Source organism: Opisthocomus hoazin, chromosome 6 (genome assembly GCF_030867145.1).
Source record: "Opisthocomus hoazin isolate bOpiHoa1 chromosome 6, bOpiHoa1.hap1, whole genome shotgun sequence".
Taxonomy (NCBI): Eukaryota; Metazoa; Chordata; class Aves; order Opisthocomiformes; family Opisthocomidae; genus Opisthocomus; species Opisthocomus hoazin.
The window spans coordinates 17,134,804-17,157,938 of record NC_134419.1 but is presented as its reverse complement, the minus strand read 5'-3'; the positions used below and the strand labels follow the sequence as shown (position 1 = coordinate 17,157,938).

The 23,135-nt window shown below is 47.8% G+C and overlaps 3 protein-coding genes across 4 annotated transcripts in view; all 3 read left to right on the top strand.

Annotated features, from left to right (window-relative positions):
• Positions 1–8,779, top strand: part of DDAH1 (dimethylarginine dimethylaminohydrolase 1) — a 65,291-nt gene extending 56,512 nt beyond the window's left edge. Inside the window, exons 5-6 of the mRNA XM_075424845.1 lie at positions 3,842–3,985; positions 4,424–8,779. Coding sequence (XP_075280960.1) covers positions 3,842–3,985; positions 4,424–4,540 — 261 coding nt within the window. The 3' untranslated portion in view covers positions 4,541–8,779. The remainder of the gene's footprint in view (positions 1–3,841; positions 3,986–4,423) is intronic.
• Positions 8,780–12,091: 3,312 nt separating this feature from the next.
• On the top strand, positions 12,092–19,492 carry BCL10 (BCL10 immune signaling adaptor). Of its 2 annotated transcripts, none has more exons than XM_075424842.1 (3): positions 12,092–12,349; positions 15,724–16,012; positions 17,097–19,492. In XM_075424842.1, the coding sequence occupies exons 1-3, from the start codon at positions 12,248–12,250 to the stop codon at positions 17,462–17,464; spliced, it is 759 nt and encodes a 252-aa protein (XP_075280957.1). In that variant the 5' UTR covers positions 12,092–12,247; the 3' UTR covers positions 17,465–19,492. The 2 variants fall into 2 exon arrangements, with proteins under 2 accessions (XP_075280957.1, XP_075280958.1); XM_075424843.1 differs by lacking the exon at positions 12,092–12,349 and adding an exon at positions 12,873–13,176.
• An 853-nt stretch (positions 19,493–20,345) lies between these two features.
• On the top strand, positions 20,346–22,885 carry C6H1orf52 (chromosome 6 C1orf52 homolog). The gene is made up of 3 exons (XM_075424841.1): positions 20,346–20,622; positions 20,697–20,904; positions 22,324–22,885. The coding sequence occupies exons 1-3, from the start codon at positions 20,362–20,364 to the stop codon at positions 22,404–22,406; spliced, it is 552 nt and encodes a 183-aa protein (XP_075280956.1). The 5' UTR covers positions 20,346–20,361; the 3' UTR covers positions 22,407–22,885.
• Positions 22,886–23,135: the final 250 nt, after the last annotated feature.

The window sequence follows — 23,135 nt, the reverse complement described above, 5'->3', positions numbered from 1 at the left end:
TAAGGGCATGAGCCTGACATTGTTCCCTGACAAGTGGTCCTTCCTCCAAGCAGAAGAGAAGCACACTGTCCTTCCAAACTCCCAGCCAACCTGGGAGGGTGTGGCTGCATATTGCTGAGTTACTCTTCTCGTCAGTGTTGGTTGCCCTGCACCAGAGAAATACTTCATTTTCATTGCTGCAGGCAAAATTTTGATGTAGCTTCATCTGTTATCACAATTTTCAATCTCTTGGATTAGAATATTCCAATTTGCTCTGTACCGCAGGCCAAACGTTACTTAAGAATCAGTGTAAAACAGGCTAAATGGCAAAGTGCTTGGAAAGAAGGAAAAGAGATGGGATGGAAAAAATACCTTAAATAGTTTGAAGTGAATAGTTTTCTTGTAAGAATACTGTGGCATGAAGGATTTGGGAAAGGGTAGCTGAAACCCGGTGAGGGAATGATCCTGTGGGTGCAGGGTTACAGTCATTTGACTTGGGCTTCGCTCTGATTTTTCTTTTAAATGCTGGGGGCCAGGGGAGCAGGGGCTAATGAAAACAAAAATCAGACCCTGAAAATCTGTGCTCCTGCTTCTCTGTCAGCATGACACGGGCATTTTTAAGTGCAGGGTTCATTGCCATGTTAGCAAGCGGAGCACTGACTGTGCGTTTGGTTTTGCTTGCGGGGTGCTGGAGGTAGGAAGGCGCGTTGCAGCTGTGGTGGGTTTGGTCGCTGTCTGTCCTGCAGCAGTCTGGGTGCCAGGAGGGCCCAGATGGCAGCAGGGCTCGGGCTGGGGCCTTCATCCTGGAGGAGAGAATTCATAACTAGGCTTGGCCCATTTTTAAAGTGCATGTGGTCATCTTAACCCTGTCAGTGATAACAGGCCCTAAACACATATGCATTTTTCCTTCATGCATAATGCTGCTTCCTATTTAGGATTATTTAGCTTATCCATTACCTCAGTTGTCTGAGGACACACTGTAAAAAAAACTATAGAAAAGGCATTTTAGGCTATGCGAATGACTTCAACATAAGGAAAGCATGACTAAGGGCTGAGAGAATGTGCAATGAAAATTACCCTTTTCAGGCTGAAGAAAATTCCCAGAAAAACGAGGCATGCGGGAAATGCCTGGCTCTTATGGTAGCTGGTCGTACAACCTTTGTGGGCAGAAAGCCAGCCCTCCGCAAACGCATTGTGCAAGCACTGTGGCCTTTGTAAACGTGTCATTAAAAAAAAAAATTTATATTTTTGGGGTGTATCTGATAGAAAATACAATCAAAGGACCTTGCTTTTGTCTCTTTCTCTGCCCTGGAGTCCTGTCTGGCCAGGCACATGTTGTTCAATGACTTTACATAACACAAATCTGGAAAACCTTGTGGGTCTTTAAAATAATCTGACTGCATCGTATCGGTGCATTTCTGCTGCATCCAGAGCCTCCCCATGGGGCAGGTTTGGGGTGTTAATGCCTGGGTGCTCTCTCAGGAAAGTGGGTTTTGAAATTTTACCTCAACATGCAGGCATAGTTGTAACAACGATGAAGCCTTGCAAATATGATTTCCTTCTTATCTTAAGACCAAGGAAGAGCGTAATCTTGTATTGTCAAACCCCCAGTTACTAACAAATGCTTTCTTGCGGTGTTGTTTGAGCTCGCTGAGATCCCATTCCCACTGTCACAGCTGTGCACTCAAACTCCCGTGCTGCTTCATCTCGCTTTCCCACTCATTTTTTCTTATTTGTTTCTGAATTAATTCAGCCACTACCTCTGTGCTTTTTAATCTTGAAAACAATCCTCCTAACATGCCCTCGCCATCACGTCCCCAGCTCCCCGAAGCTGGTTCCTGAGGCACTGCTACAGACCTGCCACTTGTTCTTCACTTCTGCTTGCTGCTGCTGTTCTCACTTCAGCATTTTGCAGAAGCAAATGAATGGGAAATGTCTGTACTCTTCTGCTTAAGAATTCATTCGGAATTTCATATGGAAATGTTTCACAGTGATTCACAATATATTTCTGATGAACGAGCTGTTCCTACAGAAAACCTACAATATCGTCATTCTGTTTCCATCAAGGACTGGAGAAAGCACAGCTGTTTGGGAGCCGAGTGAAATCCAGGCGTGGTGGCTTTTCCTTTACTGATATGTGGATTTCAGTCCAGATTTAATAAGTATGTTTCCTTAATCCAGACTTTAAAAGATTATACAGGGGAGGAAAGAGGAGCTGCAGGTAGAGGATGAGTCTGCTGGCTCTGGTTACCAGGGAGCAGAGTTGCACAGGGTGCAAGCGTGTCGCCTGCTGCTAGATGTCTGCAACATCAAGGAAAGGAGAATCAAATACAGCTTGGCAACACAGCAGAAACAAAGTTATAAATAGGGAAGTCAACCATGATAAGCACAGTAATAAAAATACATCCGGTGAAGTAAAGGTGCAAGGATTTTTCCCCAGAAAAACACATTAACCTTTTTTGGAGGTAGATGTGACCTTGGGAACTTGTCAGAGTTTCGTAACTTCAGAAGGAACAAGAAATGACAGTCTGATAACACTTCCTCAAGAATGCACGGCATTCGTCGTTGTGAGTTTCATGTTCTCCGCGGGATGTGGATGACGCAGGCTACAACGTGAAAAATGCATCCAGACCTATAAAGGAATTACTTACTGTAGCTTTTGTTGCTGTGTTGTAGATCCTCATTATAATTCAGTTCTATATAGTATTTTTGTAATGAATGAGAAGTAGTAGAAATGAATGACCTTGCAAATAATTTAACCATAACTGTGTCTAAAATCAGTCTGCTCTCTGCTATGCGATGTAAATCTGTGGGGTTTCCCTGAGAAGGGAATTTAGTCAAGAGATTTTGTTAACAGAATACTGGTTTATTTTTAAGATAATATTAGTGCGAGTATTTTTAAGCTGAAGAAAAGCCTTTTCTTTCTATTTGCATCTTTGCAAAACATGTGAGAACAGGGAGCTAGGAGGGAAACTGAAACATGTTTGCTTAGGCTTTCAGTAGGACTAAAGTTTTTGACTCTGAGCTGTGTTCACTTCTGTGTTATTCTCGGTCTGTATCAGGGTGAAGCTGATGTAAAGCTGGAACGGTACAATGGGGAGTCAGGCATCTTGTCTCCAGGCTTTTCCCATCTTTATTAAAAAGTTGGACTTGATCCAAAACATGGGATCTCAGGCTTCTCGTGTGCTGAGAGTCTCTGTCTCCGAAATTCCAGCCAGGATCCAAATTTGTGTATGAGCCTATATTATAAATCAAACTTCTGAAACCCACCAGGTCTCCTGTTCTGAGGAGCTTATTGTGTTGTCCCCTTGGGAACGAGGATTAGCGCCGACGTGCCTTCTCGCTCCCCGGCACAGGTGCTTAGTGAAAGAGTAATTGCTTGGAAAGCAGAACGGAGGTCCTTGAGAAGAACGAAGATTGGGCTGATATCCAAGCTAGGAACTGTTCCTGTCCTGTTTGTGTTAATTCACACTCATTTTATAAATACTGAGTGATGGCTGCTTGTTTTGAAGGTGCTGAGCACCTACAGTTTCCATCGCTGTGAGCAGAAGTTTTGCATAGCCAATGCACATTCCTGAAGGAAAAGACCCCATGGACGATGTTTACTGAGTGCCCGGCTTAATCCTGCCGCTTGCAGGAACCATTTCACAAAGGTTTTCTACTGCTCATTTCAGTGCGGGTTAGTAGATTGTTTGCTGAAGGACAGAGATGAAAAGAGATCTCCTTACTTGCTGCACAGCAAAGCAGCTCCTGGCTGACTTGGGAATCGTCATTAGCTGTTTTTTGAGGACTCTCTTTTCCCATTTGTGTGGGGCTGCTAAGGTGTTTGGTCTGAGTAGCTGCGCTTTGTGTCTCCCGGCAGACCATGCAACAGATGAGTGACCACCGCTACGACAAGCTGACGGTGCCCGATGATGCCGCAGCAAACTGCATCTACTTAAACATTCCCGGCAAAGGCCACGTCCTGCTGCACCGAGCCCCTGAGGAGTACCCGGAAAGTGCAAAGGTGAGAGCTGCGCCGAGCATGCCTGGGAGAGCTTCAGCATCCCGGCCACGCCGGGGAGTCGGTGGGAGTTGAAGTCAGGTGCTTTCCAGCATGGGCTGTTGTATCCCATCATGGAAATACCAGATGGCGAGGGGTGGGAGGCCTGGGCTCTGTACTCATCTCCGCTACTGATTTAATTACTGTGTCCCTTGTGCCACTGGTGCTTCTTCTGCAGCACTGGGCGCAGCAGCAGTTCTCCTCACTGCGGTGCTGATGTGTGTGAATCCCAAAGCCAGAAGGCCGCGTACACTGTAAATGTTAGTGCGGATTACAAATGACAAGCCGGCTTAGCGCCCGCGGGTGAATCCGTGCCTGTTCATTCTGTAAATACTCAGAGAAAAGGGAAAATAGAGAGATGTAAAATGTAATGATTTCTGTTCCATTTTCTTTCCTAAACAGGTATTTGAAAAACTGAAGGACCATATGCTCATCCCAATAGCCAACACAGAACTGGAGAAAGTAGACGGGGCACTCACCTGTTGCTCTGTGCTTATTAACAAAACTTCGGAATTATGAGTTTACAGAGTCCCTCCCTTGTACCTGGCAATAATGTTACACACAAGGTAGACGAATCTGTATCCACACTTTTATTGTTTTTATTGACAATCTACTGTACCACTGTGCTACTAACCCTTGTTTACAAATTTTTTGCTTTGTGTATTTTTATTATGTCCTTGCAGATGGTATTTAAGGTGGATGTACGATGTGTTGGGGGGCACATAACTCTGAAGTATGTTAGTCTCATGGGCTAGCAGAAGACAAATATAATGGCTAACCCCTAGCTTTAGTGATTTAACATATCTGTGTGAAAATTTTATGAAAACCAACTAATTCTCAACATTTCAAGCACCTCTGTTGTCTTTACTCTGTTCCCTTCTCCTGTCTTTTTGCTCTTGCTTCCTTGTTCTGCATCTTTTTTCCTTCCTCGGTCCTCTTTACTTTCAGTGATGCAAGGTGTTGAGAGGACTGAAGAAAACTCAGTGGGCTCATGAACTTGCTATCTTGTGTGGTAGGGAAGCTTTCCGTACACTAGAACAGTGGGCAAGGGATGTGCTCGCTGTCTCGGCCATGTCACGTCGCTGCTGCTGGGCAGAGTTGTGGCGGGAATCAGCTTCAGACGCCAGGTAGCAACTTTGAAAGAAGCTTCCTCTGACAGGAGTGTTGGAGGGCGATGTCAGCCTGGGAAACTTGAGTGACAGAAAAAGAGGGAGCAGAGCAGCCACACAAGATACATACTGCAAGTTCAGGTCCCACTTTGCTGCTAATGCCGTGACTTTCAATTTGGTGAGAACAGAAGAGGAGTTTTTAAAAAGGCCAGATCCCAGGGAGCACCCAGACCACAAAAATGAAAGACTGAGATGCTTTTAGAAAAGTTAAACCTACAAAAGTAATCTAAAATACAGGGAGTTTTAATTCTCTTTGTTCACTTTTATTTATTTCTGTCTCTCCTTTCTGTTTTCTCCTCTTTTGGAGGCTACTTACTAGCAAAATTCAAAAGAAAAGGGTGATAGAAGGAGTTGAAGGACAGCTATTACTGGGTTATGCTCATGAATAAGGGAAGCTATTTTTTCCTGAAAGATTGGTATTTGTACTTTATCTGCCCTTGGGGCAGTTTTCCTTGGAACAATAACCATCTTCTTTTTTTTAATTGCATGAATATTTACTGTGGTATTCAGTTAAAACAAATGTATTTTTTGTAGCAAATTCCACAACATGTTTACCCACTGAGTCATGCTTTTTTTCACCACAGTAAAGTGAAGCATACCCCCTTGTATTCACACGCTTCTTGCTCAATCGTTTGTAAACTAAGGATGGAGAAATTCCCAAACAGAGGCAGCAGTGGGAACTCTCCAGAGGCTGACAAATAGTCTGAACATGTTATCAGCTTCCTAGACATCTCCTCCACCTTTCCTGAACCACTTGTGGTGCGTTGCTACGGTACAGTAGGAAGCGAGCAGGGGGAGCCCGGGCAATGTGGTCTGCAGGAAAGCAAACAGCATTAACCGAGCGCACACTTGGATATCCTTTGGAAACCTGCGTGCTCTTTTGTGCAGTCATAAGGGAGGAAACACAAGTGCTCATATCCGTAGGTGCTCCTCAGCCTATCTCTCACTTCATCTCAGTGGCTAATGAGGAGGAAACCTCCCGGCATCGACCAGCACACATCCGATGCTCTGTGGGTGCACTGCATGTTGTGATGACACAAGGTATCACGAGGGAGAGAGCAATGACAAGTGAATATAATGTCTGTGAAAAGAGAGCATGTCCCAAAGGAAGCTCTTTAGCCAGCCAAACAGCAAGTGCTGTTTTTATGGCTGGGTGCTGTCCCAAAGGGTTCTCCTAATGCTTCCCCTTTGTTTCCACCATTCCCATGCACCATCATGCATCAGCCCAATGATGTAAGCATTGCAGTGGGGAATCTCTTTTTCTGCCTTCCCTTGGTACTTTCTAAATATCTGATTGTCCTGCTTACAGCTGAACCCAGGACTCTGATAAAGCATCTTGCATTTTAGAATGACTTGACATTGAAGAAAGATTTTGTGCCAGACAGTGACCCTGCAGTATTTAGCTGTGAGCTTCCAGAGGCAAGGTGTACTCCGTTAAGAACCTGTGCAGCCGTGGGAGCTGTCGTGCAAAGCTTTTTTAAGCCCAAATGATTTTGCCTTCTGTTGCCTCAGTTCTCCTACTTGAGTCTTCTTTTTATGTAATTCTCCCTCTTCGCTGTTCACTCCAAAGTGTCCCAACCCACAGTCGACTATCCTAAGCTCACTCCCTCCTTGAGCAGGTGCCAGGAGGGAGGAGAAACTGAGGGGTCCACTTTGGCTCTGAGCAACTTCTTTTGAGCTGGAAGGATGACTGTCAACAGGAGCTGTAGGTACAGAGAGTGACAAGGGTGACTCCTCTTCTTTAGCATTGCTCCAGAAAAGAGAAACATTTGTGGTGGACATTGTTGATGTTTTGTGTGTCTGAAAGAAATAGGTGACAGTGAATTCCCCTCATTCCCCAGGGGAGGGAGAAGGTGAGTTGGGATCTCAGAGCTGAGAAACACCTGCATTTACAGAGAGGTTGCTCTTTCACCTGTTGCCATTTAGATTTCCTTGCCTTCAAGGCTGCATTTTGGTACACAGAAAGAGCAAGGGAGTGGCTGAGGGACCCAAATTCCTTCAGGTGGTGATTTCAAGTTGCGTTCAAACTAACTTCAGGCATAGAATTTAGGTGCTCTAAATCACACGTGCTTTCTCTCTGTCAGTCTCAGTCGGTATCATGCCCTTCTAACACAGACACTCTAAATTACATCTTAGCCCAATGCCAGAAGTTACCTAAGCTGCTTAGAGGGATTGCCTCCACCTCTCTGCTTCTAGCGTTATTCTTTATTCTGGCATTATAAAGCAAAAACATGAAGAGCACTTCAGTTTGTGCATTTGCAGTATGGTACTAAGAACTAAAATCATGCCAGATGCTTCTTGTTCTTGCTGTATTTTCTGTTGCCCAAACGAAGAATTCAGTTGTGAGGACATTTCTGCTGTGATACATATGCATCTAATGGGCATCCTGTACATCTTGTCACCTGAACCTTTCTCGGGTGCCTGATACAAATCATCAGCCTTGATTAATATAAACAATAAAATAAAATCCCAAACCAAAAAAGGAGATGAGACACTGAACACTAGTAGCTGCCCACGTAGTACGCTTGATAACAACTGTCAGGCTGCATGACATAGCAGGCCAGTGCAGAAGTGCTTGTGGTTCATAGCTCAGAAGTGGGGCTTGAATTACTCATCAAAGGCTTTTTTTCCTTTGAGCAATCAGTTTAGCTCAGTCCAAATGAAGGAGCTCCAATGTGCATTATAGATCTTTCACGGATGTTCTCTTTGCTAAGAGGTTAGGGAGAGCTGTGATACGCAGGTTTCTTTCTTCACCAGAATGTGAATACAGTGTCTCTCTCTGCGACAAAAATGTGAATGCATACTGTACCTTATACGATAAACTTGAATTCTTCCATTTCTGCATTTTTGTCATTTCCATGCTAAGAGACTCTTTTTCTGTCTTAAATAGATGCCACTGTGTGAAACGGTGCTCTGATTTTTTCGGTGATTTCCATGTGGTAGGTACAGAGCTCATAGGCGACACTATGTCCAGTTTTAAAAACAAAGTCAGTGCACAGAGTGCTGTTTGTTCACAGCAAATTGGGGGTGAAATATGGAAAAAAAAATGAGCTTTTGATTTTATTCAGCTTCTTATACATTATATCAATGAAGTCAGAGCCAAATTACTTTGATAGAAAACGTCAACATTCACATGGAACCATCTGGGGAAAATAATTTACTATTTAAGATTCTATATTTTTGCTTTTATCAATAAGGAAGCTGAAAAGATAAGACCACTTACAGAATAGTATTTGTTTAAGTGATTGTGAACAAAGTATCATTGGACCTCATGTATTTTCAGGAAAGTTTTAACTGGACGTATGATGTAACTTTATGTATAGAGTTGCATGTGAATCGTGTTAGTCACTGGTTTACATTGTATTGTTCTGCAGTGCACAAATATGACTACTGAACACAGAAGTGTTACATTTCATTAAAATTAAGATCTTGTTGCAGTGTATAGTTCCCCACTTTCTGTGCCAAAAACATCAATGCATTCCATGATCTGTTCTATTAGAGGTTTGCACTTTGATTTTTTTTTGTGACTCTTGCAGTTTCAATACTATATATCCCCATCATGAAGGAATAAAGTGTCAGTTGTACTGTGCACTGTGTAATTTTTGCCTCTTGTTTTGAAACTGAAAGCATGTGCATTTATTTTAATACTGTTATGCCATCTTTTATTTGGAAGCTTGCTACATGCCTAGAAATAAAGCCAGTTATAGACACTAGTGCTAAAACCTTTAAGCCTGCTAGAAGAAATCTTGAGTCTTTAGAAACAAATTATGATTTCCTGTAAGTTACAAAAGGTGGAACTACAAAGGTTTAGTGGCATGACCGGTACGGTTAAATTCTTCCCACAGCTCTCGTGCCTGTTCTCCCGCAGGACGCCAGGAGAGGTGACTGCCTGGCAGACGTCGCTCTGTGGCAGCACGACAGGCGGGGGCACGTTTTGTGCCTACACGCTGCTGGTTGTGTGCTGCAAGGAGGGGTAGGGGTAGGGGTAGGGGTAGGGTGGATTCACGGTCTCGGAAGGCAGGGCAGCCCCTCCGGGCTCCGTGGACGTGGAAGTGCTCGTGGGCCATCAGTGCCACCTTGTGGGAACCCACGAAGCAATCGTTCCAGGCCTCCAGAGCGCTGCTTCCACTTCTTAGGAAACCAAACGTAAGTGAACAGCACCGCAGCAAAAGAATTACATCGCTTCCAAACCGTACGACTCTGCTAGTAGCAGGAATTTAAATAAAGCATAATCTCATACCCTTCTTGCTGGAGAAGCAGGGGCGAGGAAAGGTTTCATTGGGGCTGATGTAAATGCAGCCTTTGTACTAATTTAACTACACTGGTTAAAAGTATGATTTTTATACTAATAGATTTAAATCAGTGCTATGTCTAAAGTGGATGCATTTAGCTTGGTGCAGTTAATATAGTAAACTGCTGCATTTACCTGCATCTTTGTGTACCTGTATCTACAGGAGAGTGTTGGTACCAATTCACTTGAATTTGTTTCGAAATGGCAATAATTAAAAACAACAAAAGCTATACAAGCCACTCCTGCTCGCCACATTAGGAAGTTCTTCATAAAATACCAAAACCTGCACAGCAAAAGCATAGTAGTCATTTAAAAAGGAGAGCCCTTTGCAAAATCTAGCTGTAGAATGTTCCTTCAGCAAGTAGAGACTTCTGCCCTTGGGTATACGAATTCACTCTCCACTGTAAGCACATCCTGCCGAAAGCACGAGGCACAGTCTGCTGCCTCGTAAACTCCCAGCGTCGCGATGCTCTCACCAGCCTCGCCCCCAGAAATTCGGCAGCCCTAGACTGGTTGCTGGGGCTTGTCATGGAGTGCTTGCTGAGGGAAGGGTGGGTGTAAAGCCCCGTCGGTCTCGTGGTGGGGGGGTCCTGCCAGCCCCGAAAAGGGTTTGTGCTGGAGCAGGACCCAGACCCTTGAGTAAGGACCGGGAGGCAGAAGGGGACAGGAGCAGCTCGCAGGTGGAGGGCCCTGCTCTGCGGTAAGGCCAGGCTGCCTGGAGAGGGGACAATCGCTGGGGACAGGGTGGGGAGAAAACCTGGAGCCAGGCACAGCTCTGAAAAGCCGCCCGACCGCTTCTCACAAACCGTGACAGTGTTACGACATTTTCGAGGACCGATATTGTGGAAGATTTGAACAGCGCTGGGTTGTAAGCAGGCTCCGAAACTCCTTTGGCTCAGAAGTTTATTCTAGGTGGAGAATACATATGTCTGTACTCATAAAACCAGTGCGGCGTCCAAACTCTTCCCAGCTCCCTTGAAAGAAATTATCTGTAGCTTGCTCCTCACTGAGGCTCATTTATTAATACCGAACTGATGCTCACCTCCTGAAAGGAGTTTCCTGCTGAGAGTAGTCATCTTCCAGCTGCGTGGACCATTAAATCCTGTTAGGGTCTATTGGCATTAAGTCTGCTAGAATATACTCTGTTCTTGTATGCTCTAACCACATGCTCATTTCCTGACTGCTGAAATTATTTCGTTTCAGTTTGTCTCGTACACGGCTCCGGAATCCAGAAGCCCAACCCTGCAGACATCGCGTGGCTTTGAGCTGCGCCTCTCACTGAGCAAGGTTATTAACAAATGCTCTAAATCCAGAATACACGAGCGCTATTTTTATCGGCAGCATTGTACAGGGCCAGCAAAGTCTACAGTGTAATTCACCTTGAAGGGGGGGAGCTGGAAGGCATTAGGTTTAACGACCAAGGATGGGAGTCAGGCCGGGAAGACGCCTGGCTCTGCCTCAGAAGTGCCGCCATCAGCTCGCTGTAAGCATCAGAGAATCTGAAACCTTTCCGTGTCTTTGGGTGCCGGGCACACATTAGGGAGGAGCAACGCAGGGACTCGGGCTTCAGAACAGTGGCCTGCCCTGCAGCCCTCTGAGCAGGAGAACAGGAGATAACCACTCGTTTGCTTTGTGTTTTGGGTGTTTAATCCACAGATACACAGACAGCTTCGAGAAATCTAAGCGTGCTGCAGCAAACCAAGGCGCCTTGGGGCAGGAATACCACCACAGCAGGGCTGGGCCGTGGGCAGAGGCGTGCTGCCGGGTACCACCGATGGGCTCTGCAGGGCGGGGTGGTGAGGGCGGCCTGGAGGGGCTTTTGCTGGGCAGAGCGTCCCTGACCACAGCGAGGGGCGCAGAGCTGGGCGGGTGCTTTCTGGCAGCCAGCCCGGGGACTGGCGGTGAGTTAACAGCCGGCTCTAGAGCAAGCAGCCCGTCAGCAGGTAAGAACGGTGACTAGTCCTTTATTTTTCAGACATTCAGGGCAGGACATTTGCTATCCAATGTGCTTACTGAAAAGCCAAGAACGCCAGCGTTGTGGCCGTTCATACCTAAAGCATGGCTGCATTAATGAGGCGTATCAAGCAACGGACTCTGCACAATGCCGTAAAACCGGCGGCTTTGCCTCCCTGGCCGCCACACCCAGCACTGACTGCTCCTGCTCCGCACGCTCTCACGTTTCACCGCAGAAACGCAGTTCTCGAGACTCAGCGGCAGCCCGAGTTCTGCCTCTGACAGCTGGAACAACACCGGTGAACGAAGCCGCGCCTTCTGCCCTCAGAGTCCGGCGGGGCAGGGCGGGCCGGGAGGCTCGGCAGCGGCACCGGGGGGGGCTGCTGCCCGCCGCAGCTCGGCTCCTCCTCGGAGCCGCGGCCGCCGGGGCGGAGCCTGCCCAGCAGCCGGTCCCTAAGCCCTGCTGCGGAGCCCGGGACGCGGCCGCAGCCTCTCGGCACAGCGCAGCGCCCGTCGCCCCCCCCGCTCCAAACACCTCAGCTGACGGGGGGCAGCTGCGAGGAAGGGCAGGGTTTGACGCGCCACGGCGGCCCCGCCGCGGCCCGGCCCAGCCCGCCTCAGGCGCAGGGCCGCGTTCTCGCCGCGGCCCAGGCTTCCTCCGCGCATGCGCTGCTGGGCGGGGCCGCGGGGGCGGAGCGCCTTCCCTGGGGGCCCATTGGTTGGTTGGTTGGTTGGTTGGTGGGCGGGGCCCAGGCCGGAAGCGCTGCGGGAGTGGTTTCCCGCGGCGGCGGCGCCGGCGCCGGGGTCTACGCTATGGAGGGGCCGGGCCCGGGCCCGGGCCCGGGGTCGGGCTCTGGCTCTGGCGCCGCGGGGCGGCTGCTGACGGAGGACGAGATGGCCGAGGTGAAGAAAGACGTAAGTGGAGGGCCGCGCCGTGGGGGGCTGGGCCCGGGCCGGGCGGGGGAGGCGGAAGGCGAGGCCCTGTCGGAGCGGTCGTCCCGGCGGGGCGCGGCGCGGAGGCGGGAGGGCCGGGCCGAGCGCCGCCCGGAATTCCCCGCCGCCGCCTCGGAGGAGGCCCGGCCCCGGCGCGCTGCCCGACCTCAGCGAGCGGTCGGTGAGTTCGAGGTTTAACGGCTCGCGGCGCGCCAGTGATCTGTGGGCCGTCGCGCGGCCGTCCGCGCCTGGCTCGCCGGGCTTCCCCGCTCCTTCGCAGCGAAGCGGGGAGCCCGGGCCGGCCTCTCGCCGGCTGCGTGCCGGCGTCGTTTTCTTTGAGTGCCGTGTCGCAGCTCTGCGGGCCGTGTTTTTCCAGCGGTTGCTCGCTGGCGCGGGGCCACGGGGTGACTCCGCAGCGGCTGCCGTCGGGCCGTGCCCCGGCGCGGCGGGTGCCCCTTGCCTGGGCCGGCGGCGGGGCTGGCGGCCGCACCGCGCCGAAGGCCCGGGTCCGGCAGCGCTGGGAGGGCCCGGTGGAAACCTGACGCGTACCACGAAACGGCAGCGGTTTTGTCATCAAAATGCAGCCCAGTAAATCCGACTCCGGAGCTGCTGCTCTCCGGCTTTAGACGTTGCGGCCTCGTGACGCAAAGCGCTGGTTCCCTGTGAGCTCGCGTAGCTGTTCCGGGGCTGTTGCAGGAGCCCTGCATCACCAGAAGCTCCGTGAACGTTACGGGGCAGCGTACCTCGGAAAGCCAGCCTGCGAGGACAGCTTGGGCTGGGTGAACTTCTCCTGAGGAGGAATTATGAAGGTTGGAGTCTTGCGTTCGAGAGCTGGGAAGGAGGCAGTGAGCCACACAACATTATTGATACAGATAATGCTGTGTATTTATGTCTAAATTTGTATATTTATATCTAAATTAATCTAATAGTATATTTATAATAATATTTATATAATTAATAATAATTTAGTATTACTAATATTTATATCTAAATCTAAATTGTATATTTATATCTAAATTTGTATATTTAAAGTTTCTATTTTAATGTGTTTATTCTTTCTGTCCCTCACAAATTGTTAACCCATGAGGACAGTGCGGAGAGGCGTTCAGAGCTGATACGCTTCATGCAGTGAAAGGCTCTTTACAGGAAGATGTCAGTCAAAACACAGTAGCCTTTCTGTTCAATAACAACTCGCTCTATTCTTCCAGTGTTGAAACATTGACTGAGCCTTATGTTTCAGAGTTTGTTGGTTGATCCTTCTGGTGGTAGGATGAGAGTTCCATGAGAGCTGAAGAAATCTGTATTGCCTGCTGCATGCCTGTATAGCCATTCGGCATGGGCTAGTTGCAGCTGGACACTTGAGACATATTCAGAGCCACCTGAACTGGATAAGCTGTGCTGGTGCTCTTTTCTGCTCTCATCGTAGCTGTTAGGCCACCCTAGTGCCAATGTGCCTGCTCAGGAAGTTTTTTCGGTAAGAGTTATTGGTGCTTTCCCAGGCACCAGTATGCCAGATGGTACTTTGCTGTTTGAAACTGTCTGCCTGAAGGTGCGTCCTTATATCTAGCTTTTCCTCTGCTGCTACTTACTAAGCTAGTAAATGGCTGTAAGGCAAACAGTCATCTTCAAAGTTTAATTTTTAAATGCTGCAGTTGTGGAACCTAATCTCACAAAGCAGGAGGATATTTGAAAGCTTTATTCAGGAAAGAAGTTTTGCTTCTTTCCATTTCTTCACATGTGTTGTATATAAAGGTGTTTTCCCTTCTGGCTTTCAAACGTATTTTTTTTTCTTTTTTTGAATCAGGTGAGACTGGGGGGGTGTTAGTCTTTTCACATCAGTGATATTCAGCTAGTGGGTGTCTGACTTCCTATGTAATTCAGCACAGTGAAAAATGTTGGTGGGGAAATTGTACTTGAAAAACAAGCTCTTGTTTTATATAATACTACAAAATTGCCAGAGATGTCATTTATGACTCATCTTCACAGAGCAGTAGATACTGAAACCAGAGTTGTGATTACATACATTAATTCTGTTTTGATGTTGGTATCAAGCAGGCTTGTTAATGTACAGATTAAAATATGATGAATATCAGTTACATTTTGGTGATGTTTGTGCTTATATATACCCCATGAATAAGGTGGAGGAAGATTGTTTTTTGTTTTGATGACTGTAGAAATAAATTGGTCACTATATGAGAGGACACTGGATGTTCTGAGGAGGAAACGAAAGTGGTGACACAGGATCTTCAGTTCAGACATTGCTCCTATAAAACTACGTCCAAAATAAATTGGTGGTCAGGTGAGAATTGAATATGGTTACGAAAGACAGCCTGTTTCCCCAGGAAGAGTGAGTGTGATCTGCTACTAGGCGTTACAGTTCCTGGAGCTGCGAAGTGGCACTTGCTGCGGAAGTGCTTAGGGCAGACGTCTCCACTTCATCGTACCCGGTGTTAGTGGACGGCATGTTGGGTCTTTAGGTGGTGGATGGAGTCCCCTCATGTGGGCAGGTTGTCCCACCTCTTTCTTCTTGCTGGGTGTAGAGAGGATTTAACCGCTTTACACTGCTAAGCTGGAGCTGCACTGCCGAGGGCAGAGTCATTCTGCTTTTGTCAGAGTCATCAGAGTTACACCAAAGCTCAGTGGTCTATGCAGCGTGTTAGGGCTGTGCAGGTTGCTTGAAGTGTTTAACAAAAAATCTTAAACCAAAAGAAGGCAGTCTGAGGAAGAGAAAAAGCAGCTAGTAAAGTTGTTGAGAGTAGGTAAATCTGTGGATGAAAGTGCATGTATTTTGGATGCCAGTCATCTGTTGAATTTGTAAATAGTGTTGTTTATTTAACAAACCTTTTAAGCAGTGAGTATATTCATGCTGTTGCTCTGAGACTGCTTTTACTCAATGTACAGAAAACGTCAGTAACTGCAGTACTTGGAGTTGTGCCTCATGGATACAAATAGTAGGGAAATGTGGCAACTGGGTAGTTAATGAGAATGTGTCTGCAGGCACAAAGTGAGTAGGTGCTGTTGTGTCTTGTTGGTATAATTTCTTTTAATTTTTACTTGGTGACTGTTCTGAAATGTAATAACCAGAGACTTGATGTAATTAACATTTTCAGTAAGTATTCACCTTGTTACTCAACATGCATTAAAACTCCTGAGTTCACTCAAAGAAATCTAATGAAAGGGATAAGTAAATTAGATAACGTTTTTTAATTTTGCACTGAGGAAAAATCTCTGCCAGGTAAGATGGTGGCAGCTTTAAAAACTGTCTCATTAATCTGTATCAGAATTGGCTAGGTTTCAAATACAGGCTTCTAAATAAATTGAAAGATTGGCTAATACTTGTTTGTTTTGTTTTTCAGGCTTTAGAAAGGATGCGTCCTTACCTGTGTGATAAAATCATAGCTGAGAGACACTTTGATTACCTACGTTCAAAGAAAATACTCACTAGAGAGGACACAGAAGAAATTTCATCTCGATCTTCCAGCAGGAAAAAGACTGGGAAGTTATTGGACTACTTAGCCGAAAACCCAAAGGGACTGGATGCTCTGATTGAATCTATCAGGCGAGAAAGAACACAAAACTTCCTCTTACAAAAGATCACTGACGTAGTGTTGAAAGTCAAAAATGAAAAACTTGAAGCTCTCAAAGGTGAGAAGTTTATGGTAATATTTTGTAAGACCTACCTAAGTTTTATTTTGAGGGTCTGCAAAATTAAACTCCAGTAATTCTTTAAATCACGTTTCTTAGTACAGAATTTTTTTTTTTTCTTTCCTCTAGTGTTTGGGACAACACTCTTGGAAATACTGCCAGTTTGTGTTTAAGAGCCTAGTGCATGTATCCTGGCTTTGCCTTTTCGTTATCTAAACACATCATAAATAACAAATTGGAAAAAAGTCTGTCATGGGTCGTTGTGATGGTTAAGTTTGTCTTCACATTTCAGTTTTGCTTTCTGTGAGGTTCTAATTCAGAGCTCTAAATAGGTAATTATCTTCCATCTCGCATTTCTCTTGAAGCTGCTTACTGCAGTGGCAGGATGCTCTGGTTTTGTTAAACTTTGCAGAAGATACGCCAGCAAATGCAGCCTGAGGAGAATTCTGCTGTATGCCTTCAATGCCAAAACTTAAAATTTGACACTGTGAATGTATGCATGTGTTGTTTTGTACAGGCAGAGAGGTTTTGTTGGCACACAAAGCTTGAAGTGACTATATGTACTCATATTTTAAGGCAGATAAAGAAAGTATAAGCCTTCTAAACCAAAAAGCTGATTTCGCCTTCCACGCCCATCAAAGGCAAAATAAAGGAGGAAGAAGTACATTTTAACCCTGGAGATGAAAGGCCTGAAGTTTTCTCTGGCTTCGGGTAAAACAGCCTTCAAATGCCGCTGGCTTTGGCGTAGAACCATGTAGCTGAAGCTGTTTAAAGAACACAGCGAGAAAAATCTGTCGAAAGTTAGTCAAAGGGCTAAAGTGACTTCCTAAAACAAAGCTTAAGATACAGTGCATCACTGTCAAACAGTAGCTGATACAGAGACACAGAGAAATCGTTCATATCAGCCTAGGTAACCTCCATGTGTTTTTCAATGTGAGGAATATTGTCATAGGTGAGATGAAGAGTTCGGTCTGTTAAAAATGCAGACAACTGATCTTGGACAATCTTTCTGATGTTAAATCAGAGCACAGTTTCAAGAATGCACCATACTGTAATTAAATCCAGTCTCTGTTTTTTGCCTTAGGTCTAAGCTGCAGCACCTGTATGACCTCACTGTATGGAGGAACGAATAATCTTTCTAGATCATACTCTGATGAATCTAATTTTTTTGATAAAACAAAAGACAAAGAATCCAGCCAGATACATCATCCAGAAGAAGACTATAGCACCGCTGCGTTTATGTCTGCTGTCTCTCTCCATTCGATGAATTTACCGATCGCGGAGATGGGAAATGCGGAGAGCACCGTTTTCTCAGCCACCCTCCCAGGGCCCGGAGACCCCGGCGCACCCCCTCTCCCCGCAGAGCTCCAGTCAGAGCAGCAAGAGCCATGTACTAGTTCAAGTGACAATTGCTTTTTGCCTTTAAGATCGCGCTCTCTTCAACCACAGTGAACGTAGTGACTTTTGTCTGTTCATCCAAATGGTACTGAAACTTTGTGTGATGTCTTAGAAAGGTTAAAAAATGTTTTCAAGCTGTTAACTAGCAAAATCAGAGGAAACAATCTATGCTATTTACTGTTTTCAAGGAGTAGGGTTTTTTTATAATTTGGCAAACACTGGACCCGCTTGATTTTATGTTCTTTAGGAGCTTTTTTCCAAAAGAACATGGTATTATACCAGCAAACGTTTGGTTTTTTTAAACCAATGTATTTAAGATTTCATGTTTAGTTGCCGCTATTTAAGCTGCAGTTATAAAATAAATGGGTTTTTTTTTCCTACAGAAACTAACAAATCTTCTTTTCGTAATGGTTTTGTGACAGGTGAATTGGGAAAGATGGTTAGGAGAAGTATTGAATATTGAAAAATAACTTCCTGAACTAAATGCGTAAGCTTACTTACCAAAAAGCTTAAACTCATTTACCATGTTAAATGTTTCTCTGTAGGATAAATTCTGCCCTCTCTGTACTTGTATACAGCTCCATTTGCAAAAAAACCCCAAATCTGGCCAAATCTGTAGCTATGCTTATTTGCAAGAAGTCTCTTAATTGTCTAAACTTTGTGTTCTGTCCTACTGAGTGCCTTTTAATTTACTCATGTCACAGTGACTGGAGTCAGCAGATCTCCTTCCGCAAGCCTTAGCATATTATTCTTGTATATTAGTTGGAAATTTCTGATTTGAGGTGCACTTTAAGTATAAATTCTCATTAGTACTGGAAAAGGAATGTAAACTGCTGTAGCAGCATCGTGTGGGCTGTACGGAAATGTTGCTGTGTAGTGCCGTTAAGGAGCCAAGCTGGCGTGTTCTGTCCCAGTAGGTAGGCGGAGGAGGAGTCCTGTAGCAAGCAAATACCCGCGCCCCAAGGACTCTTGGAAATGTTGCACTGCAGGTGCCGACTCTTCACAGCAGACAGATGAGTTTACACTTCAGATTTAGTCAAATGCATTTTAAACTATTTCAGCATGGGAAGGTTCTCATTTCTTGACACAATGTACCAAGCTGTATTCCTTTCGTACTCTACTCTTGGGTTGTAATCTACTTTTCATGAAGTTGGCCTATAATTGCTTTACAATTACTGGGCAAAGACAAACTCTTACTTGGAAATGTGCGCCGTTGTGTTCTGCAGTACTACAGTGATGGGATGTTTTCAGTGTATCAAGGGGTAGGTTTGTATTTCAGGCTTTAAATTATTTTGGAGCTCATACAGTACAACGGCTGTGTAGTTCCACTCAGATTCCAACCTGGGTAATACTCCTCAGCTGTGTTCTCCTTCAGTGGAGACAGACCCTCTGCAGGACCACAGCACAGTCTCGAAATTTTTGTTTGTGTTTTCTCTGGTTTTGGAAGTAGGTTAAAACAAACTGCACTGTTCAGGTACACTCCATGCTTAGTAGGTGAATGCCTTGCGTTCTGTGGAGACGGGGGCTTCCGCCGGGTGTTTGTGAAGATCCTTGGGTTCATTGTACGCATCTGGGGTCACGGACTGTCAGAACGGTGAAAGTGCATTTCAGCCAAACTGCTCAGTTCGGAAGGTGCTCTGGGAGTGAAATAAATACGCAGGCAAAATTTTGCTCTCTAACGTGAAGTTAAGGGTCGGCTTAAATCCCTGTCTTCCATTAACGTGAACTGTAGTTGCACGTACTCAGGGTGTCCGAAGATCGATGTGTCTGAATTCCCCTGCAGCCACTGACAGAGCTGTGCTGAGGTTTCGGTCCCTTCTTGGGTTCTTGTGACTGGAAGAGAGCGAGCAGGCTGGGCCGTGACTGAAGCAGCGCGTCGGCCGGGGCTGAGGACAGTGCGCAGACTGAGTCCCCGCGCAGCCCAGCTGTCTGTGGCCGCAGCGCGCCCCGCGGGAGGGAGCCCGCAGCCTAGGCCCTGACATGAAGGTGTCATCTTACCGAGTGGTTGGAAGGGCGGGGTTTTTTAAATCTGAAACATTTTTGTCCCAATTTTTGGAATAAATTCTTTTGTATAATTGCGTATTTTCCTGCCTGCCTCTCGTTATTAAGGTGTGTGGGTTGTAAGAGGGATCCGTGCCGGTATCTGGCTGCGTGGCGTTGGCTCTGTGTGTGCGGGAGGCGTTCGTTCCCATTCTGTTGGCAGGGAGATGGGTCTGGGTGGAAGAGGGACAGGGCGCAGGGAGGGCACGCGCCTGGGCCTGCCACCCCAGCGTTGCGGGGCCCGACCGGTGCTGCCAGCCTGGTGCTGCTGCCCTTCCCCGGGCTCGGGCGCTCGGCTTGCTGGAGGCGCCAGGAGCGCTGCTTCCAGCCGCGCAGATGTTGGCTTCGGTCTTAATTTAAGATTTTTATTTTTATTAATAGCGGGGGAGAAACAAAACCTTTGAGCGCTGAGGAGTGTGACTCAGAAAAGGGTTTGCAAAGGCTCGCTTCGGCGGCTGTCTTCAGCGAACGTCGGGGGGGGCCGGATGGCAGCGTTGATGCTGAGCGATCAGCCGGCCCCGTTCCGTGTCTTTACGACAATAATTGATATCATAACCACAGCCCCCCCGCCCCGCCGCCCGCCCGCGCAGCCTCAGGGACCGGGCCGCGCTGCCGGGGCGCTCGGAGCTCCCTCCGGGGCCGGCTGCCCGCGGCGAGGCCTGCGCGCCGGGGGAAAGGCAGAAATGGAGCTCGGCTCGGGTGCGCGTCCGGCCTTCCCTGCCCGTCCCCGCCCCGAGCCCCCCCAGCTGCTGGGTCCGGCCCCGCGTTCCCCGGGCGCCCCGCCCGCCAGGCCCGAGACGGGACCCCGACGCGGGTTTCGCCCCCCGGGGGCTGCCGGCGCGGCGGCAGGCGGAACCCTCGGCGCGGGCGCCGGTTTCCGCGCGGGCGGTGTCGCGGCGGCAGGCCCCGCCATGGCGGCGGAGGGAGAGGACCCGCTGGGCTACTTCGCGGCCTACGGCAGCTCCAGCTCCGACTCGGAGGCCGACGAGCCGCCGCCCGCCGAGCGCCAGGCCGGGGGCGGCGCGGCGGCGGGGGGCAGCCCGGGGCGGCGGCCGCGGCTGCCTCCGCCCGAGGAGCTCTTCCGTCGGGTGTCGCAGCCGCCCGCCTTCCTCTACAACCCGCTCAACAAGCAGATCGACTGGGAGAGCCGCGTCCTGCGGCCGCCCGAGGAGGTGCGGGGGGCCGGGGGCGGGGGGGGCCTTGCCGCCGGGGCCTGGTGTGACGGGTGCCCCGCTCTCTCCCTCAGCCCCCCAGGGAGTTCAGGGTGTGGAAGAGCAACGCCGTGCCCCCGCCGGAGAGCTACAGCGCGCCCGAGAAGAAGCCCCCGCCGCCCCCCGGCCTCGACATGGCCATAAAGTGGTCCAGCATGTACGAGGACAACGGCGAGGACGCGCCGCGGCAGCCCGGCAAGGCCCGGAGTCCGCCGGGCCAGGAGCCGGACCCGCGCGGCTCGGGTGAGGCGCGGGCCGGGGCCGGGCCGGGGCGGTGGGGCCGGGCCGGGGCTGGCGGGGCAAGGCCGGGAATGGCTCCGCTCCCCTGTCCGCGGCCCTTAGGGGAAACGGGGAAGCAGTGAGGAGTCCGCAGAGCTGTGGTGAGCGGCGCTGACGGGTTCCTCGGGTACCGCTGGGACGGGGGGGTTTAACCTTCCGCCAGACCAGGCTGCTCAGAGCCCCGTCCAGCCTGGCCTGGAGCACTGCCAGGGACAGGGCAGCCACAGCTTCTCGGGGAAACGTGTGCCGGGGCCTCACCGCCCTCACAGTGAAGGATTCCTTGCTCAGATCCAGTCCAAATCTACCCTCTTTCAGTTTAAAGCCATTGCCCCTTGTCCTGTCCCTGCAGGCCCTTGTCAAAAGTCCCTCTCCAGCTCTCTTGTAGGCCCCTTCAGGTACTGAAGGCTGCTGTAAGGTCTCCCCAGAGCCTTCTCTTCTCCGGGCTGAACAGCCCCAACTCTCCCAGCCTTTCCTCACAGCAGAGGGGTTCCAGACCTCGGATCATTCTTGTGGTCTCCTCTGGTCCCACTCCAACAAGTCCTTGTCTGTCCTGTGCTGAGGGCTCCAGAGCGGAGCAGAGGGGCAGAATCTCCTCCCTCGCCCTGCTGGCCACACTGCTTTGGGTACACCCCGGGGTTCAGTTGGTGTGTATCCATGTGACAGATTGCTGAAGAAAATACTTCCTGTCCACTTTTCATCACGGAACAAGCTGTAGTGGTGATCTAGCAAGTATTTGACAGGAGGGAGGAATTATTTTTTGCTGGAGAAAGAGAATAGCCAGTAACAACCAAGAAAACAAAACCAGGAGAAGAAATTCTGGGCTTTCAGAACACGATGTTTTGGTTCACCAGTAAAGTTGTCAGCAAACCTTTTGTAAAGGAAGAGGTTTCTTTCTGTCTTGCTTCTTTTTAGGTTCTGGGTGTTCCTTCCCCAGTGGCAGTGTTTGTGTCTCTGTCTTGGTCTATTCATTCTGTACGCTTTCTCCTCTGCCCTCACCCCCCTGATTTCTCTTAGCCTTTATCCAAAGACTAAAAAGATAAACTGTTAATTGACCTTGGCATTACTTACTGCTTCTAAAATGTCATTTTCCACCTTTTTGTCTTACCTATTTAAGTAATTTTTTTAGAACAGGTACTGTACAGCATAACAAAGTCTCTTCTTACTTACCCTCAACATTCTGTAGTAGTAATAACAAGCAATCATTCCTGTTCTGTCCGCATATTATCTGGATTCCAAAAATGAGGATGTTGCCAGTTAATGCTAACGTGTCTTTTATCCAGGCATCTCAGATGTGGTGAAGTCAGTTCCACTGAGAAGAGGGTGGTGTTTAAGGCAAAAATACTGGCTGTGCTGACTTTATTAACTCTTGTCTTTTATTTAAAGATGGTGAAAAAGATGACGAACCAGCTTCCGCTAAGAAACGTAAACTGGACTCTGGGGAGCAGACAAAGAAGAAGAAGTTATAGGCAGGATGTTCTGGCTTTAGCCGTCATGAGAATTTCAATGAACATGGATCCCTTTGCTGGAATGGGAGACAAATACATGTTTACTGAATTTTTCTCTCCTGTCGGGTAGGGAATTTTATTTCTGTAGTATGCTTGCCTTTTGGAAAGCACAAAATTAAATGCACGGTGTTGTGATAGAAACTCGTCTACTGAACAAAATTTAAACCTGTTTATTTAAAAGAGGGATTTGGGAGAGGGACCCGTTCTGGCTGATGCTTGTGCTCGTGCAGGTTACAGGGCTTCATGGTATTTTGTTTATGAAGAAACCTGGTAACGTGAGCTTTTCTGGACTGACTTTTTCGTTGTGTCAAAACCTTTTATAAAGGAGTGTATACTAAAGATTCTTTAAGTACTGTCCTGTGATATGTTTGCATAATGTTGTTTTGAATTGTATGTCAAGACTGCAGATAGGTCACTGGAATAAAGCTACATTGGAAACACCTGTGGTATAAATACTGCATTGCATGCTTGCTGAACAGGAGGGGTGAATTCTGTACTGTATGCATTTCAGTGATGTATTTCTAATGATGCAACAGATTCCTCAGGGTTTTGTTTGTAATAAATACACTACTGCAAACTGAAAAAAAAAATGGACCTAATAATGGAGTTTAATATTTGATTATTATTTTTGATGTTATGTGGTCCACATCAGTGAAACAGGAGACTAACCGATGCAGGAAGAATTGAAGC

Excerpts from the sequence above, each read along its gene's own strand:
- BCL10 (XM_075424842.1), top strand. The coding sequence starts at position 12,248 with ATGGAGGGGCCGGGCCCGGGCCCGGGCCCGGGGTCGGGCTCTGGCTCT. Across the intron at positions 12,350-15,723 it reads TGGCCGAGGTGAAGAAAGAC|GCTTTAGAAAGGATGCGTCC; the intron begins GTAAGTGGAGGG and ends TTTGTTTTTCAG. Across the intron at positions 16,013-17,096 it reads AAAACTTGAAGCTCTCAAAG|GTCTAAGCTGCAGCACCTGT; the intron begins GTGAGAAGTTTA and ends TTTTTGCCTTAG.
- C6H1orf52 (XM_075424841.1), top strand. The coding sequence starts at position 20,362 with ATGGCGGCGGAGGGAGAGGACCCGCTGGGCTACTTCGCGGCCTACGGC. Across the intron at positions 20,623-20,696 it reads TCCTGCGGCCGCCCGAGGAG|CCCCCCAGGGAGTTCAGGGT; the intron begins GTGCGGGGGGCC and ends TCTCTCCCTCAG. Across the intron at positions 20,905-22,323 it reads GCCGGACCCGCGCGGCTCGG|ATGGTGAAAAAGATGACGAA; the intron begins GTGAGGCGCGGG and ends TTTTATTTAAAG.